This window comes from Manacus candei, unplaced genomic scaffold (genome assembly GCF_025592945.1).
Source record: "Manacus candei isolate 608988 ecotype Guabito, Panama unplaced genomic scaffold, ASM2559294v1 h1tg000003l, whole genome shotgun sequence".
NCBI classification, from domain to species: Eukaryota; Metazoa; Chordata; class Aves; order Passeriformes; family Pipridae; genus Manacus; species Manacus candei.
In genome coordinates, this window is record NW_026138051.1 from 2237840 (window position 1) to 2255784 (window position 17945).

At 55.1% G+C, this 17945-nt stretch overlaps 1 protein-coding gene across 1 annotated transcript in view; it reads left to right on the forward strand.

Moving 5' to 3' along the window:
- Nucleotides 1-4382: 4382 nt before the first annotated feature.
- FRMPD3 (FERM and PDZ domain containing 3) overlaps nt 4383-17945 on the forward strand; it is a 51361-nt gene continuing 37798 nt past the window's right edge. The window contains exon 1 of the mRNA XM_051787720.1: nt 4383-4460. Coding sequence (XP_051643680.1) covers nt 4434-4460 — 27 coding nt within the window. The 5' untranslated portion in view covers nt 4383-4433. The remainder of the gene's footprint in view (nt 4461-17945) is intronic.

Sequence of the window (17945 nt, forward strand, 5' to 3'; positions counted from 1 at the left end):
TATCTCTGGATAGTTGGTGTGGCAGAACTGTCCTTTGGGTTCAGCAGTGCCTTGCCTTCTGCTGTTCTCCCTCAAATGCTCATAGGGGATTGCTGTCCTCCACAGGAGGGATGGCAGCTTCACAGCCTTCCCCTGTGAGACTGGGTGAGTTCTGCTCATCCCCTGCTCTGGTGGGAGTTGTCCTTTCCTGAAAAAGGAGGGGAGGCCCTACATGCACCAGAGTAGAGACTGCTGCAGCCAGGACAGAGACACGATGGGCTGGAGCCACCTTTGAGGGCTTGGCAACCAAAAAGCTCTTTCAAGCCACTCAAAGTGATGATCAAAACACCATGGCTGGGTGCAGGATGGTAGAAGAGCCTCAAATCTGGCACAGCCACAGCTGGACTCGGGGAACACAATGCCCAGTTTTAATTTGTGCATGGCACAGTGAATGCTTACATGCATTCACAGATGGGCCTTTTTTTTTCTTCCCCAAAGGTGCACAGATCCTCCACTGTGTAAAAATCAGTGTGTTTCTGCCTCGACACACCTTGTGGTTCCTGCTGGAATTAGAGAGACCCACGACTCCTTTCTCAGGTCATGGACACGTTTGGTGGTGGACTTGTATCCCCCTTAGAAGACAGGTCCCTGCATAGCCCCATCCTGTTGTAACACAGAGACAGCACCCCCAGTCCATCCCTGCCCCAATCCATCCCTGCCTGCACAGCCTGAGCACGCACACTGACGCCTGGTGACGTTGGGAACACTTGTGAGCTCCCTCGCCATTCTCTCTCTCTCTCTCTTTTAAATTAATCAGGAGCTGGGCTCAGCAGCCAGTCAATAGCAAGACTTATCTCTTAAATAGCATTATTGATTGCCCAGGAAGCCTGGGTTTGTATCAATAGATACAAACGCTGACAAGCCCCGTGCCTGGTCTCGGTGGTGAAAGGCGTGGAGGAACGTGCAGGGATGGCTTGTTGCAGGTGGGAACGGGTGTGTGTCCACGTGAGGGAGGTGCAGCTCTCCACTGGAGAGCAAGGTGAGGCACCCTGGGGTCTTTGGTTATGGACTCTTTGCATTTGACCAGCACTATTGTGCTACCCTTACCTCTCCTGGGTGTCTGTTCCTTTCTTCCTAATGCGTGACACTGGGATACAGGACCTCTGCCAGGTTCCATTGCCTCTTTGCTTGGCTGTACCTTTTCTCTGGGGAAGATATGCAGATGTCTGCCCACAGATTGTGGGGTCTCCTCAAAGGTCACTGACCCTGTAGGGATTCTTCACATGGGAGACTTGGGATAGATGTGCAAAACTAAATCTGCTGTAGCATTGCCCAGAGGGACTGAGCAAGATGGATGAGACAGGCTGGACCCGTCCTGCCAGGGAGAGCTTTTCCTTGTGTGCATACCCCAGGCTGGTGGTGCAGGCTGTGAGCCCACACATGTGGGAAGTGTGGTGGGACCTGGCTGAGCTCTGAGCAGCTGGAGCCATGGGAATGTGACAGGGCAGACAGCTCGCTGCCGTGCCTGCTCGGGGAAAGGCAAAGTGTGCTGCCACTCCCGAGCTGTCTCCTGCCAGGTAATGGCTGTTGGGGGAAGGAGGTTTTCCTGTGGGCTCTGGGGGCTTCACTGGCTTCATCTCTTTGGGGCTCAGAGTGGCTTTTGGAGGTGGTAGAGTGCTTGTAGCAGCCAAGTGGTGGCTTGCTGCTCAAGGTCCTGGTTGCCAAGGTGCCTGCACTGCACGTGCCCTCACATCACAGGCAGCACAGCATGGAACCACTCCCTGATGGGGGGGAGAAGGTGTTAGTAGCACCTTAGGAGAGGGGACTGGAGCTGAGTGTGCACCAAGCTGTTGTCCTTCCAGCTTTGGGCAGCTACTCTCCCTGAAGCAGCACTGTGTGCTGGGAGCCTGGCTGCTCTGTCCTCCAGGGTCGTGGAGCACAGCCAAGGTGCAGTGATGCTCGTGAGAGGAATTGCAAAACCTCTTCCCAGGTTTGCTGTAGCAAAGTTTGGGCTATGGCTGTTTTGCATTGGTGCTGCAGAGCCCTGTTTTCCAGCCTTGCCCAGGGCTGGGAGCCCTGTGGCTGCCACAGCAGCAAGCCTTGCTCCCCTCACCACATGTGCTAACTCACACTCACTCCGTGCAGCATCACAGAGCACGGCTCCACATCCCATACCTTGCACCCAGCCTTGCTTTGGACTATGCTGCCTGATGCTTTGCTCTCTCCTGGGATTAGCTAAGGCTGAGGAAAGCATCAGCTGTGTTGGCACAGGCAGCTGAAGCAGCACAGATGATCCGTACGGTCAGGTGGCCAAAGCCCGGTGGACAGGGGCTTGTCAGACCTCTGTGTGTGTCACTGTTTGGCTAATCAATGGGCATGGGAAGCTCATGCCTGTGTGTACGTGCATATAAATGCGAGTGTGTGTGTGTATATATATGTAGCACTGTAAGATCTTGCTCCTGCTTGGACCCTATCAGCATTTTTCTAGACAATGCCTGCCCGCAGCGAGCGCCGGTTGCTTGATCTTCGCCAGCCAATCTATGCAGGGATCTCGGGGAAGAACAGTTGGGGTTTTATGAAGCTGGCATAATTTACAGCTAAAATAGCACACGAGATGTATGTCCAATCCAATCTCCTTTGTAATCTTGTTTTCATTTAAGCCTCCGGGGTGGTGATGGGGGGGGAGTAAGGAAAGAAAACTGCGAAGGCAGTTTATTGCCTGTGCCAGGGAGATCTGTGTGGTGCTCTGTACCAAATGACCTCAATTTGCAGAGGTTACAGCTGGCTGTGGTGGTCCCTGCCTTGGAGGGGTGTCTCTTGCCTGTACTGGGGGCACTGAATGCAAATCCTCTTGCAGATGGCTGCGGGTGTGCTCAGGACCATCCACACTGTGAAGCCGTCCCAGTGCCTGCTCCCATGACCAGGCAGAAGGAGCGATGCGATGCATCCGTGACCATCGTGTTTGTGTCTCCCTGGCCAGCTCCCCGGGAAAAGGAATGAAATTATCTCTCTGCCGCTGCCTTTGCGGGTTGCATTTCTCTTTAGTTTTCAAACCACATATTGTCCCAGATCTCCTGCCAATAGCAGGGAGCAAACTGATAATGCAGCTGCTATTAATAAAGCAGCGTTGTTACATATTCATATCAATCAGGCTTCTAATTCCACAATGTTTTTTGAGAAGAAAAGGCAGTGCTTCACCGGGGCAATGGAGGAAGCTGTCAGGTGGGATAGTGTTGGCGATGCGTTTCACCAGCGTTGGCAGAACCCGCTCCCCTCGTGTTTCTTCCCTTGGGGATTCCTGTGCTGAGCTGACCCTGGGGAGCCTCATCCACCTCCCCTTCAGCCTTCGTTCTCCCTGAGAGCACATAGCTAAAAGGTGGGATCCCAAAGGCAGTTCCAGAATCCCTGGAACGCTGTCACTGTGGGGAAACATGAGCGGCGCGAGACGGGGAAGCGCCGAATTCCAGCGGCTGGGTTGGCAGGAACAGCTCCGTGCTCTTCTCCATTTTATATAGAAATTTTCGCATATTATGTAAATTGCAAAGCAAAGTATGGAAAATCTGGGTATAAATCTGGGATGTATATATGTTTGTACAGCCATTAGAGAGGAAAGTATACCACAGAATCCTGGCCGATGGATAAACATACTTACGCTGCCACTCCTGCAATAAAATATACTTTTTGTCAGTGCTACAGTATAAAAAAATAAAAAGTACTGTCTCCAAAACTGTAGCAGTACTTTATGGTAAGCCATAAATTGGAAGAGATACCTAATTATTCATAGAATATTATGGAGGTGTCAGTAACTGATTTCACCATTAAGGCCACAGCAGTACTTGTCCATAAAGCAAAATCCTCTCTCTCACTTCTCAGTGATTGAATTCAATGTCCAGATTTGGCCAAACGAATCTTGTGAGGCTGAGCACGTTTTCCATGAATGTTGTTCTGGAAGCTTGCCCTTCCCCTCTGGCCAGGAACGTTCTGAAGCGCAGCTGTAGGATCTCCAAGTCCTAAACCAAGCCTCATGGTCCCCAAGCCTTTCCTGGCTCCTTCATCCCTGGTGCGTGTTGGAGCTGCTCCCATCTCATCTCCACTTCCTCTGGCTCCCAGCACATGCCAGGAAGGGGAGCGTGGCTGTTCCCTCAGGTTCCACGCTGGCAGCCCTGGGGAGTGGGCTGGCGTTGAGCCCTCCCGGCAGTGGCTGTCGGTCGCTGCAGCAAACAGTTTCCAAGCAACTCAGGCTGCTGGTCTAAAAGGACTCTTGATAGAGGCATGTAATATTAAGGGAGTTATGGAGAGGAGCAGTGCTAAAAGAGATGCAGGAAGGGCAGCTGCTGTGGTGTAGCCAATATCCTTCTGCCGTCCGTCGTACCGTGAGTGCTGTGACAAACCAGCCGAAATGCCTGTAGAGACCTGGCAGGACTGCAGGCAGCTCTGCTTCCCAGCCTGATCCAATGGGTGCTCTGCTCATCTGGGAACAGGTGAGAGAAGGGCACTAGGTGGATCAGGTAGGTCTGCCTCCCTGTGTGGATAGCCAGCCTCAGTTCCTGCCACACATTTCCTCTCTGGAGGCTTAACTATCTCTTTCAGGTCATATTTCCTTGCTCTGCCTCTCTCTATTTCCAAGGTTTCAGTGCTCCCTTGCATCCTGTCGCTGTCAGCAGACACCTTTGAGCACCCATCCCCTTCTCTTCAACTTTCTTGTTGCTTGCTCCTGTTGGGCTGTAATGGGGGGACTTGCCCACCTGAAGACCACTGTGGTCAGTACTGGGAATTCCAGGCAGCTCTGCATGCAGGTGGAGAGAGCAGTGGGAAGGCAGTGCCTACAGGCAGATCTCCAGAGAACCATGATGGTGCCTGTAAAAGTTCAGGTACAGCCCAGGGTCATCTTACTGCCTGGATGCCTGAGCTGTTTTTCCTGAGAGTAGCAAAAATACAGGCTGCAGGTTGTTGGCCTGGGGAGATGGGTGGTGTGTGGGCAGCTGGGGGTTTGGGGTGCCTGCAGAAAGCCCCTGTGGCATTGCTGTGTGGTCCTAGGAAGAGGCAACCAGGATCTCTGCCTTCATCCCCATCAGCAAAACATGGAGTGTGTGCCAGGACACTTCCTGCGGCCAGCTGATGTCAGTGGGAGATGCCAGCAGCATCAGCAGGGCTCCTGCCCACAGCAGAGCACAGGATGCTTGATTTTGGGAAAGAGTAAGAGACTTAGAGCTAATTGAGAGAAGTCAGGAGCCGTACTGGCAGCAGGTGGGATTGCTGGTGTCTCAGGGGAACTGTGAAGTGCCTGTGCTGTTTGCTGTGGTTACACTAGCAGGAGGCATCTGGCTTTTCTTACCTTGTCTGTGAATTTAACTTTCTGTCTTTCCTGAGGTGATGTGAGCTCAGGATGGGAGGGGAGATAAGGACAAATTGGGTTTTTGCTGATCAAAAGCAAATCCAACACACACATCATTGCGAGCAATTTCTGCCATTGCAGGAGTGCAGAGGCACCACGGACAGATTTCTGCGGTGGAGAAGATCTGTCCAGGGGCAAGAAAGGGTTGGGAGAGGGCTGGGCAGCCAGGCAAAGGCTTGCAGGGGCAAGATCCATCTCTCCCTGGGTGTGGGAAGAAACTGGAAATATCATTGGGGCACTCAAATCCAGAGATGGATTTTGAGATGCAACTGCTGTCATGGGCAGGCATTTCACCCTGGAAATGGAAAACACTCAGGTGACTTGGCATCTCTTCTGGGTGCTGGTTTGGGTTGGGCTCTTACCTGCTGCCTGAGTCCCCAGTGTGTCCACCTTCACCAGGGCAGCAGCTGGAGGAGCCCCATGCCTCCTGGGCCAGCGATGCCACCAGACTATATGTGGCACTGTCTGAGTGTGCCAGAGCTGCAGCAGGCTGTTTGCAAACAGGCTGTGCTGGGAAGGTGCCCAAAGTGGGGCTGTGACAAGAGGAGGGAGGGCAGGGTCTTCCTGCAGGACTGGGAGCACGAAGGGCTGCCTCGGAGCACAGGATCCCACATGCCAGGACAGCCAGGACACCAGGAGCAGGTGAGCTGTTCATCTGCTGCAGTCCAGCATCTCCTCTGGTGCTGCAGGGGCGACTTTGCAAAGTCTGGGTCCTCACCTGCCCTGGAGGAGATGCTTCACCCCCTCCGACCAGACAGTGCTGGCAGTGGAGGGTGTCACCGGTGCTGCCCATGGAGACACTCTCCCTGGGGACTTGTTCCTGCCGCTGGCTGCGGGAGGGGATGCTGGGACCAGCACAGCAGTGCCTGTGCTATCATAAATCTGCCTGGCATCAATGCAGAGAGCGTTCCCGCTGACTTATGGCTTCTGTGCTCTGTGAGGGTAGGAAATAGCGTGGCTGGCTCTGCTGGCATTTACTGCGTCATGAGCTGTCCTTCCTCCCTGCGCGACGTCAGTGAGCACCCTGCGTGACTGCTGCCAGGCAGGGGAGCGTGCTAAGGGCTGGGAGGGTGTGCTGGCAGCTCAGACCCAGGGGAAGGTCTGGTGGCTCCAGCAACGTTGTGAGAGCCAGAAGTATCAGATCAGCTGTTGCTGTTAGACCCACCTTGCACTGGGGAAAATGTGGTGGTCTGGTGTGCAATGGTGCCACCCCTGCTGTGCATCCTGATGGCCCTTGTCTCTTGTGTGTGTTACCCTCCGTCCTTCCAAATCAGCACCTGGTCCTTCCAAAGCTGAAATGGCTCTCAGGGTCCTCTGCCACCACAAAGGATGGCACTGTGTTCTCAGCAGTGGGGTAGCCATTCTCACCCCTGTGGCTGTGGCACCAGCTCTGCACCCCACTCGAGGGCTTGGGGCTGCAAAACTGACCCACCATGGCAGTGAAGGAAGCAGAAGGAAGCCCAGAGCAGCTGAGCACAGCCAGGGCTGTGCAGCAGTGGGTGGCACACTGAGCCCTGCTCCTCTTGAACCAGTAACATCAGGGAACACCATTGCTTCTGTGCCAGGGAACATGTGCCGAGGCAGGACAGTCCCTACCTGTTGAAATGAGACTCAAGGACTCCCCTTGAGCCCTCCCCTAACCAACCTCGTGGCTGCTGCTGTCCCAGCCCATCCTGAGTATCCCACAGAGGTTTTTTCCCCAAAGCCATGCTGCTGTTGCCTCTCTCCACACCTCAGCTCTATGCAAAGCCAACTCTGGAAGTGCAGCCTGTCCCACCACAGTAGCAAGTGCCAGCCTGGGAGCACTCCTGGGGGACTGGGGAGCAGTGGGATACCCTGCTCTGTTCTTGGCAACACCTCAGCCTCTTCTCTGCACACTGGGTCTCACTGGCCAAGTGCCTCCTGCTTCTGTGCCTCGGTTTCCTCTTGCAAGGGGAGTGATAGTAACATCTCTGAAGTGCTTTGGGAGGAAAGGGAAATGCCTCATGCCATCTCCATCCCTGATGTGATGGTCAGTGGGCTGTGGTGGCCTCCTAAAGCCCCTGTGCCCAGGGAGGCCCCTCTCTGCCTCTCGGCACTTTAAATAGATGTGATGCAGCTCTGGGCTAAATGAATTTTCTCCACGGCTCTTTTCTTTCCTGCTCAGAATTCAGGGAGCATCATTTTGGTAACCAAGGTATTTGCATAATCTGTGTTTTGTGGTAATTGCTCCCTTTCAGAAGAGGTGCTTATCATCCCATCGGTTTTGGAGGAGCTTGTGCTATCTTTGAGGCCGGGTGAGGAGGAGGTCCCCAGAGAGGGATGACTGGCCTGCTGCCCTGTATCCTGGGGGATGCCTCCATGCAGTGGGACACAGGGTCTCCGTCTCTGCAAGAGCCACTTTCCCAGGGCTGCTCCCTCTCTCCCTGATGCCACGACGTGGAAAAGCAGCCACTGGGAATTGCTTTGCAGTGCTTCAGCAGCTCCACCAGCACAGTGGAGCAGGGTGGGAGGCGTGGGGCTGCCATCCAACTGCAGGAGATGCTGCTCCAGGGGGGAGAGCCTGGCTTTCTGCCCTGTGCCCAGCTCCCAGGGGAGTAGAGGGTCCTGGGGGGCGAGTGGTAGCCAGTGCCTGGCATGCCAGCAAGACACCCTCACCCTCCCAGCAGCGTGACTCACTCCCTGAGTGGCAGCTCCCACTCGGCAGCGTTTCCAAGAGACAGAGGAGATGTCTCTGATGGCAGTGGCTTGGACGGGGAGCCCAGGACCCTGTCCTTGGGGCCTGGGTGGGCTGTGTGCTCCCTCCCTGCCAAGGAGAGCCGGGAAGCAGCTGCCTGGGGCAGGACCCCTGCACCTGAGGGGCAAACTGGCCAGCCTTCCTTGGAACAAAAAGAAGCAAAGCCTGGTCTTTCCAGAGTTGGCAAAGGTTGGAAAGGCCGTGAGGAGGACAGCTGGGTGCTGGCTGGGATGTGGCAGTGAGCAAGGGAGATGCCCAGCTTTGAGGGCTCAGCCATCCACAGTCCTGGAGAAGGAGAGGCAGGCAGCCAGCTCTCTGCAGGCTTGCAAGATGGCTCTCAGGTTTGCTGCCATTCAGCTTATTTTGGTATTGAATTACTTCTGTGTCTTGCTCTTGCAAAGCCCATGTGTGCTGTCCACAGGTCCTGGGTGCCCATGGGTCTGGGACAGGCAGTGATACAGGAACCAGCCTGGCCCATGGAGCAAAGGTTAAACCATCCCTGTGCTCTCTGGCTGCAAGAGGAAAAACAGCATGTCCTGTTCCTGTGCTGGGGCAGCGTTGGTGCTGCCTGACCTGACTGCTAAGCAGGGGTTGAGGTTTCTTGCAGCGCTGATCTCAGTGCTCACTGTCCCTTCTCTGGGTGGGAGCAGGACACTGTGTCTGTCCCTGGTCCCCTGCTCCCAGTGGGGCTCTGCCGTGCAAACTCAGCTCCTCTTTTTTGCCTGCTCCATCCTCCGTGCCTTGCTTCTGTGCTGCCATCAGCCAGAGAGCACAGGCTGCTCCTGCCCCAGCACAGACCATTTCTCCAGCTCTGTCAAGTCTGAATTTATCTGTATAAAATTTCATGCCATTTATCGTCTTAAAAAGCTGGCAGGTAATTCTGTAATCACCATCCCTGCCATGGTGCTGGCCTCTCCTCTCTCCCTGCTGGTTGGATATCCTCTTCAGGATTTAATCCCCTGGGAGTTTACACTGTCTTTGCAATCCTCAAGGAATAGCCTCTCTGGGAAGCCCTTAATTCCTTCCCATTAGCAGAATGCCCGATTAACAACCCCATATGGCTCCTCTCCTGGTCCTTTCCCCATGGAAGTGGTCTGTCAGGTCCTGGCTGCATGAGGCTTGTGGGTTTGTGGTCCATGTCCTCTCCCCAGGCAGTCCAGCCCGGGTCTCACTGAGCCTGGAGCACTGGGATGCTTCAGCAGTATTTGCCCCACACCCTGCAGACCCCCTCTCTTTGAATCCTTCCAGGGGGAGGTAGGGCTTCAAAATGCTTTTCACCCAACACCTCTCCTCAGAGACCCCATGGACCCCACAGGCCCCGGGGAGGTTTCTCTCTGTGGCCCCCTGGAAGGCAGCTTGTTACCCTCTAATGAGCAGTGTGGGTGGTGGGATGCAGGAGGCTGCACTGGAGCATCTCCCAGGCTGTGGGTTCTCGGTGGTAGAGAAAGGATCCGTTCTTCTAGGATAGAGGACACTTTGAAGCACTTCAGTGCTCGGTTGGTTTTTGTGTTTTGCCTTTGTTTTTCTTTTTTCTCCTCTCTTTAATGGGAATTGTATTCCGTGCATGGAGCAGCTGGTAATTCTTCCTCTGGCTGCTGCCACGTCACCTTTGAGCAACTCTCGTGAGACTCCTCCTTTCGCTGGCTGTGCAGACAACTCGAGCAGAAGAGCCTTGGGTCTGCTCCTGCTGTAACCCTACTGATTAGAGAGACATTTTTGAGGAGGCATTCAATACCTGGTCCTGCCTGGGGTGGAGAGAAAAGACCTTGGGAGCTGCATCCCCACCCTGTTAGCTGTGGGTGTGCACATGGTGGTTTGTACGATCACAGCCAGCACAGCACAGCGTGTGCCTCACTCGTGTAACAGCAATAGAACACTGATTTAATTTATTTTTATTTATTTAAAAACGTGCTTTCCTCAGTCAGAATCCTCTAGTCGCAGAGGGGACCCAAGTCTGAGCTGGGGAAGGGAAGAGAGTGTTCCCCAGAGACCGGGGACCATCCTGTAGGTTCATCCAGGAAGGAGGAAAGGTGGTAGGAGAGAAGCTGGATGCTCCAGTCTCAGCTCCCATCCCTTGGCTCTGTAAAAGGAAGATGCTGGGTTTGCTTTGTCTCAGCTGCTCAGAGGAGATCTGTTTATGGCAGTGCCTTCCCTTGCTACCTGTTCACGCAGGATAAGATCCAAGTTAGATTGTCTCTGCTGACGCTGGTACTAATGACTTGCCTGTGTTTACCTGCCCCTGGCAGTATTCTTGCAAATGAGGTGTCAGCAGGGATGCTGGCTGTTCCAGCCGCTGCATGTGGGTTTTACAGGACCAATAAAGCAAGGCTGGGGCGTGTGGCCAGGGGGAATCATGCTGGCACCCATCCAGAGAGTCAGTGGCCAGGGGGAATCATGCTGGCACCCATCCAGAGAGTCAGTGGCACGTGGGGAAGTTTGAGATGACAGTGTCTCATCACTCGCTTCTTTACCTGGCTCTTGTTCAGCAGAGGGTCCTTGTGGAATGGCTTGAAGTTCAGGTGTGCTAACCACAGCTCCTGCAGTCTCCTCTGCTGATGAGGTAGCAGCTTCTTACCCAAGCTCCAGCACAGGCTGCTTTCCCAGGAATGGCCCTGCTTGGCATGGAGAGCAAAGGCCTGGTATAACACCTGTGGGTGTCACAACTGCTGTGTGATTTGGCTGCAGAGCCTTGCCCCTGCCTGTGAAGGAGCAGGTAAGTCTTTGATCTCCCAATCTTGCATAGTGTAAGCAATGCCTCCAGCCACATGTCCAACAGGAGTGGGAAGCACATCTCAGTCACCAACACCGTGCCTCTGCCTTGGTGGCCCCGGGCACAATTTGGAAACTGTCCCAAACCCTGAGCCTCATGTTGCCTGTAGCCCCCGAAATACCTTGACCACCCTGCAGCAGCAGCAGGACTGATGGGGCTGTAAGAAGGTGACTAGGAGCTTGGGAGCATCTCATCTCTGTCCTGCAAATTTTTGGTACCACCTGTCATTACCCCAACAGTGCAGGGTGTGAACATCCCCAGGTCTGAACTGGCTCAGAGCCATTCTGCCAGGAGATCTGCTCCTCCTTCCTCTGCCATGGGCGCTGGTGCCAGGATTTGCAGAGGCTCTTGGTCAGAGGGTTTTGTCTCTCCTCCTTTTTAATTGCAACAAAGATAATTGGTTTTGTGGTTGAGCAGGAGAAGCCCATGAGCTTCCTCCCCAGCGCCCATGCAGCTCCCTGCCAACAAGCTGAGTGCTGAGAGGGTGCTGGAGCATCCCAGTGTGGGAGCTGAAAGCCCAACCTGTCTCTCCTCACCCCAGGAGCCCCAGCTTTCCCAAGTGGATGTCCATCCTAGCCCCAGGACAAAGCTTGTAGCTCCCATCTCCCAGTGACAACGAGCTGCCAGCTGCCAGGAGGCAGCTGAGAGCGTTTGATTGTTGTTGTTATCGCTTTGATTACCTTTTTTATAGGCTAGCAGAAGGATTTTAATCTGGACATTGAAGCAGGAAATGGGGGAAGCTGTGCCTGGAGCTTGCCGAGGAGGCAGCAGGAGCTGGTGGCTCCTTATCCACCAAAGGAGGTGATTTTGATGCTGTTGGCCAATCACCTCCAAAATCTGGGAGGTGATTTTGATGCTGTTGGCCAAAAGGAGAGTATTGGTTAGAGGCGTTCCTGGCCCAGTGTTGCAGGACTGCAGCTGCCTCTTGTGTTATCCACAACCCAGCTGGTGCCCAAGCAGCTTAACCCCGGCCAGTCGCTGCCTCAAAGCGTCGATGAGAGCAGGCGAAGGAAGGGGAGGCGAAATCCTGAGGCCAAGTTCAGCTCTCTCTCCCGCTTCTTGTGACTCAGGACAAAGTCATCTGATGCGTTCCCACCAGCGGCTACGAAGTGTCATTCTCCAGAAGCGCCAGGGTGACAGCTGTGGACACCACGGGCGGTGGTTCCGCGTGCAGATGAGGAGCAGTGTCGGTCCTGGCTCTGCGAGGCTCTCTGCATGGGAATGTGGTGCTGGGAACAGGCAGGGTGGGTGAGGGAGCCACTGCTGCTGTGCCAGCTGTGGTGCCTCTCCCCTGAGGCTCCTCCGAGACTCCACCACTGCCTGGCAGAGGGTTCAACCTGCCCCGAAATGGGTTTGCTCCAGTCCCCCTTGGTGAAGGCAAAGTAGTGGCGGTGTAGGCAGATCTGTTGGCTTCATGCTGCAGCAGCTCAAGGGCACAGATAGCACATGGCAAGGGAGGGGATGGCAGTGGGGAGTTGGGGCTGTGTCAGGGGACTCAGCCAGCCCCACCAGGACTGGCATGGGGAGGTGTCTTGCCCCGTGCCAAGCTCTCCCTGCCACCACCAGCTCCCTTACTGGGGATGTGTTCCTGGAGAGCTGTTGTGGTGTGGATGTGAGTTGGCCCAGGCCCGTAGCATGGTGTCTCCATCCCTCCCCCTGCCATACCCATAACCCAAGCCCCCCATGCCTGCCCCACTCCTGGTGCTCAGGTGGCAGCCAGGTGGTTGTTTCAGCCTGATCCCACCAGTCTATCAAAGGCCATGGCCAGCGGGCCGTGGGTGTCCTGCTGCAGGACAAGATACACAAGGAGCCAGGTGACAAAAGCAGTGGCTGGCACCCCTTGACCAGGGGGACTGCCCGGAGAGGTCCCAGGGTGGAGGCAACACTCCCACACACGGGGGCTGTGGGTGCTGTGCCACAGCCCCGTGGTGGTGGTGTGGGTTGCAGGGCGCTGTGCAGTAAACGTGTCGCAGCTAATGCTGTGTGACAGTTTGACACGTCCTCCTGGGACAGCTGGAGCTGACGTGCCATCTAAGAGCTGTCACTCCCTGGCTTCCGCACCACGGCGTTTATCGCAAGCAGGGTAACGCTTTCCCCGGGTGTTTGGGGAGGGAGAAGGGCTGTGGGTTTATTTACGTGTCCTCAGGAAGATGATCAGCCCCGTGTCAGTTGGCACTGGGCTGTATCACCCAGAGAGGTGGAGCTGACTGGGGAGAGGGCGGAGAAGAGCCCAAAGAAAGTGATGCCAAGCACCTCCCTTAGAAGATTCTGGCACGAGCCAAGCGTTGCCTCCCACCCCAGCGTGGGGTTTTGCACCCACCTGGGCAAGCTGTGGCATACAGTTGCTCACAGTGCCTTGGCTGGGGAGCCAAGGGGGTGGCTCAGGCTCCCTGGGGCTGGGGTAGCCACTGACCCCTTGGGGATGCTCATGTGGTGCTCACCCAGACAAGGCACTTGAGGAAGCTCCTGCCCAGCGCCACAGTTAACCCTGGAGCTGGATGTGGCATTTTACAAGTAAAATGCAGGAGCAGAAGGATATAATGCTGCCTTTTCCAGCCCCCTGAGCTTGACCCAGGATGTCAACAGTGTCCTGTATGGAGCACTGTCCCCCTGGCAGGAACTTGGGGGCACTTGGTGTCCTTGCAGACCAGCCCTGGGAGATACTTGCGATCCTGTACCTCCCATTTCTCTGCTCTGCCTGGTGCTTTTGATGGTTTTCAAGAACAGTGAGGCTCTGGGTGCTCAAACCCTTTCTCTCAGAGAGAAACAAAGGAGGGAACACGGACGGTGAAGCAGAATTACCGGTGTGTCTGGAGAGGCAGGAGCTGGAACAAGACAGGCTCTGACAGCTGCTTTCAGGAGGTCTGTGAGAGACCAAGCAACGTGTCAGCCATGCACAGCTTGTCCTGCACAGCATCAGCCCCCGTTTTGCCTGGCTGCCTTTGGCATGATCAGCCTGTCCATGTACCAAGAGCTGCTTGGCTTTACCTGTCCTGGCTATGAAAAGCATTTGGAGTGAGTGCTGGGGTGACAGCCGTGGGCTGCTCCTTTGTGGGACAATGGCTGAGCAGTGGGGATGTGCCAGTCCTGGCAGTGGGGATGGGAAGCAGCATGTGTTTCCAGGCTGAGTCATGCTGAGGATTGTGTCTTGTTCCTTGTTAGGAGTCCAGTTAGAATATTCACTTGGCAGAAATCAGCTCATCCTCCATCTCTCCCTGCCCGTGTGTCTGTCCATCCATCCCCCCCCCTCCCCACCTCCTTCACGTAGCAGCAGAGTAGCATCTGCAGGGAAAAAAAAATAATTAAATCTCTACCTGGAAGATTTGAGTTGCTCTGCAGGGCTGTAGGGTCAGGACAGCAGACGCTGGTGCTTGCTATGCAAAGCACGAGCCTGTGTGCCGGGCAAGGGGGCACTTAATCAGCTGCAGCTGCCAGGCTTGACTTTGCACTGGGGTGGGGACTTGCCTCCGTGGGAGGGGGGAGATGTTGTCATCAGGTCCAGAAGGCATGGCAGGCAAAAGGGGGAGATCGAGACACACTGAGCTCCTGTGTGGGACTTGCTGTCCCCCATGCCAGCCAGGCAGTGGGAGCTGTGGAGGGGACAGGGCACCTGCACTGCTCTGTCTCCCCCTCACTGAGCTGCCTTTGCTCAGCTGCTCTGTGTCTAGGTTATTTTAGCTTTGATTCAGCTCTGAAATTGCCTTGGCTGAAACTCTGTCTCTATTGTTTTCAGTCTGCAGAAGCATCATTGAACGTGTCAAAAAGATAAATTGGAGAGGAGAGGGAAAAAAAAGGAGTGCAGTGCAGTTGGTGGGGAGAGCCATGCTGGTTGTGGTCTCCCAGACCAGCTGGCTGCTCCAAGCCCACTCTCCCCTTCCAGAGGCAGCTCCCTCCCTGCAGCCCTGTCCCCTTCTCTGCAGGGCTGAGACACCCTTCCAGACACCCTCCTCACCTTCTGCAGGAGGGCTTTTCCCCCTCGGCAAAGCTCATTTAGGCTTAGCATGAGCCTGGTCCAGGAGCACCAGGAGCACAGGCTCCAAGACCTGCTCTCTGTCTCTGCCCTGGCTGTGGATGGTGAGCTGGTCCCTGCAGTCCAGCTGGGACACCATAGCAGGGCTCTGGAGATGATCAAAAAAGAGGGAGGGGGGAGTGAGACAAACCCAAGCAGGACGGACAGCAAGAGGGGTCCTGGCTCTGGATGGGGGCTCAGAGCAGAGCTGTGTGTGTCCCCCAGGCTTTCACTCACTAGTGGGCTTGTGCACATCTCGGGGTATAGCACCCCAAAACATCTGGTCTGTGGTCCACAGAGCTGGGGGAGGTGTGTGCAGCACAGATTTGCATAGTTTGGCTTGGGCTCCAGCCCAGGCTCTCTTAGGAGTTCAGGGGGCCCCTGTTCCAACAGTTTGAAGAGGGCTCAGGCATCCCTGGAAGGATCATGCCTGAGGGATGAGGTTTGGGGTTTACCTGTCCATTTGGGGTGTCAGTGGGTGCTGTCCAAGGGCTCCTGGAGCCCATGCTGGAGCTGTGGCATTGAACAGCGGGGGGCAGGTTGCCGTGTAACACCTTCACTGTTGCTAATTGCCTCTGGGAGGGAGGAGGAGGCACTGGCCCTCCCCAGTTTGGCTCCTGGGAAAGGTGCTGGCAGTGAGTTATGGAAGGTTACAGAAGTGGTTGTTGCTGCTGCTGAGGACACTGGGGCAAATGAGTAGCCTGTTAAATAAAATGTCAGCCAGAAATGGATGAGAACTGGCATTGCTTTTTCCACTTGCACTTAACAGAATTAATTTCCTTGTGCGTGGTTTATTTGCATATTCAAAATAGGCCATGGTGGAGGGGCTCTCCTGCTGAACCCACTGACACCAAGGGCTAAATTGTGCAAATTCCGTTATCCAAATGCTCCTCTCAATGACTGGAATGATGTAAGGACATAATCCATTGCCAGAGGAGATGGGTTTTCAGAGCCTAAGCCCCTTTGTTTCTGTAAACGATGTCAACTCCCACGTGAGAGATGAGGCTGAGGATTGTCATCAAGCTCCAAGCTGGGTCCGATGCCAGGGCAGGTGAAACCATTCCCTTCCCCAGTTGCCTTTCACACCTGAAATGGGGAAGATCAATCTGTGTGAAAACTTCAGGAGGCAGATACTGAGTGGGTTCGATTAGAGAAAGCTGGTTTCAAATGGAGACTGATTTGCATGGGCTGATCAAGCTCATTACTACAGCAGGAACTCAGAAAATCATCAGATTCTTATGCAGCAGGAGTGCTGAGGTCTGCTGCTATGAAGCCTGGTGTGTAATGTTTGCCAGAATGGCCGTGCCTTCAGCAGCAGCCACAGCAGCATCTCCACACAGGACGTGGCCGGTGTGCTGGCTCCGGTTGAGGTGGTCACTGCTGGTACCACCAGCAGCCTGAGCTGTCGCTCCCCCTCTTCTGGCAGGGGGAGGCAAACTCACGACATCAATATTTATAAGTCATCTAGTCCCTGTCGGAGTGTTTCTCTCCGTTATGGATGCTTCCAAAATGCCTTGGTGTGTGCAGTGCTGCAGCCCCTGGAGCAGCGCCCGTGGTGTGGGCACCCACGCAGCGCGTGGGGAGTGAGCACCTTGCTCTTGCTGGTGACCTGGTCCCATCTGGTACCCCAAGGGGGACCAAAGGGCTGCTCTGGCATCTGCGCCCCTTCTTCTGCCACAGCCTGGTGAGTGTGACCTCGGGTGCTGGCTGGGAGCTCTGGTGGGGGGGCTGTGTGCCAGTGGGCGAGTGGCCTGCTGGGGGACCAGCACGGAGTTGTGCCATGGGCAGGCAGTCCCTTGGGCATTCCCAACACCCCTGCCTCTGTCCCACGGGGGGGGCAGTGTGTGCATGCATCCCACAGGGCCCCCAGGTGCCTGTATCCCGTGGAGGCCCATCCATGTGTGCATCCCGAGGGGACCTTGGGTGTGCGTGTCAGACTGTGCTGCTGCAGGAGCAGCTCTGTGAGCCCCTGTCCCTTTCTAACTGAAAGAGGGTAGGTTTAGATTAGATACTAGGAAACAATACTGTGAGGGTGATGAAGCACTGGCACAGGTTGCCCAGAGAAGCTGTGGGTGCCCCATCCCTGGAGGTGTCCAAGGCCAGGCTGGATGGAGCTCTGAGGAACCTGTTCGAGTGGAAGGTGTTCCTACCTATGGCAGGGGGATCGGAACGGGATGACCTTTGAGGTCCCTTCCAACCTGGGCCATTCTGTGATTCTGTGACTGTTCCTGCACCGTTTCCCCAGATAAGCACCTTCAGGTGCCCCGTGGGCGAAGAGGCACGTGGATGGTGAGATGCACATCTCCTGTCAACAAACAGGTGCTATGTTCTGAGGCTTCTGCTTCAGTACAACATTAGTACACACACGTGTAGGAAACAGAGTAAGCGTGGGCAGGTGTGGCTCTAAATATAGGCCTGGCTACCTGGGAAGTAACGCTGTCCTCACTCTGCTGCTTTCAGAGTCCCCTCCTCACCCTGCACCCCCCGGGGCACACTGGCACAGGCAGCAGAGCTGGGAGCTGATTATGAAGAGATTATAAAGTATAAACTAAGACTCTGCTAGAAATGCCGGCAGCCCCAGGCTGAAAGCGTCACACTCAAAGGCTCCCCTGCTCCTTTGCATTTTCTTTTTTAAATGTTTTTGCTTTTATCTGTCACCAGCTCAAGAGCTGTACTGAGCCTTGGAGCATGGAGAGGGGTCCTAGAAAAGGCAAGGATAGAGGGGGATCCTGTGAGGTTGTGTTTGTCACCTTCCATAAGCAAGTTCCTATGAAGAAGCTCAGTAGCTGGTGACAGCATTGGGGGCTTGGTGGGACAGTCCCTGCTGCCACGGAGGAAGCTTGTGGGCCAGCTCTGTCATGGCTTGGGGGACTGTCTCACCAGTGTTGTGCTACCAGAAATGCTCCAGCATTTGCCACCTGTATGTCAGGGTGAGCTCTCCCCCTGGCCAGGCTGGCAGGGCAGGGCTGTGGATTGCTGGAGCTGCTGGGTGAGCTCACTGAGTCTGACCCAGCTCCCTCTGCACCCGGGGGCTGTCACGCAGCCGTCTGTGCTGGGGATGTTGTTATCACTCCTG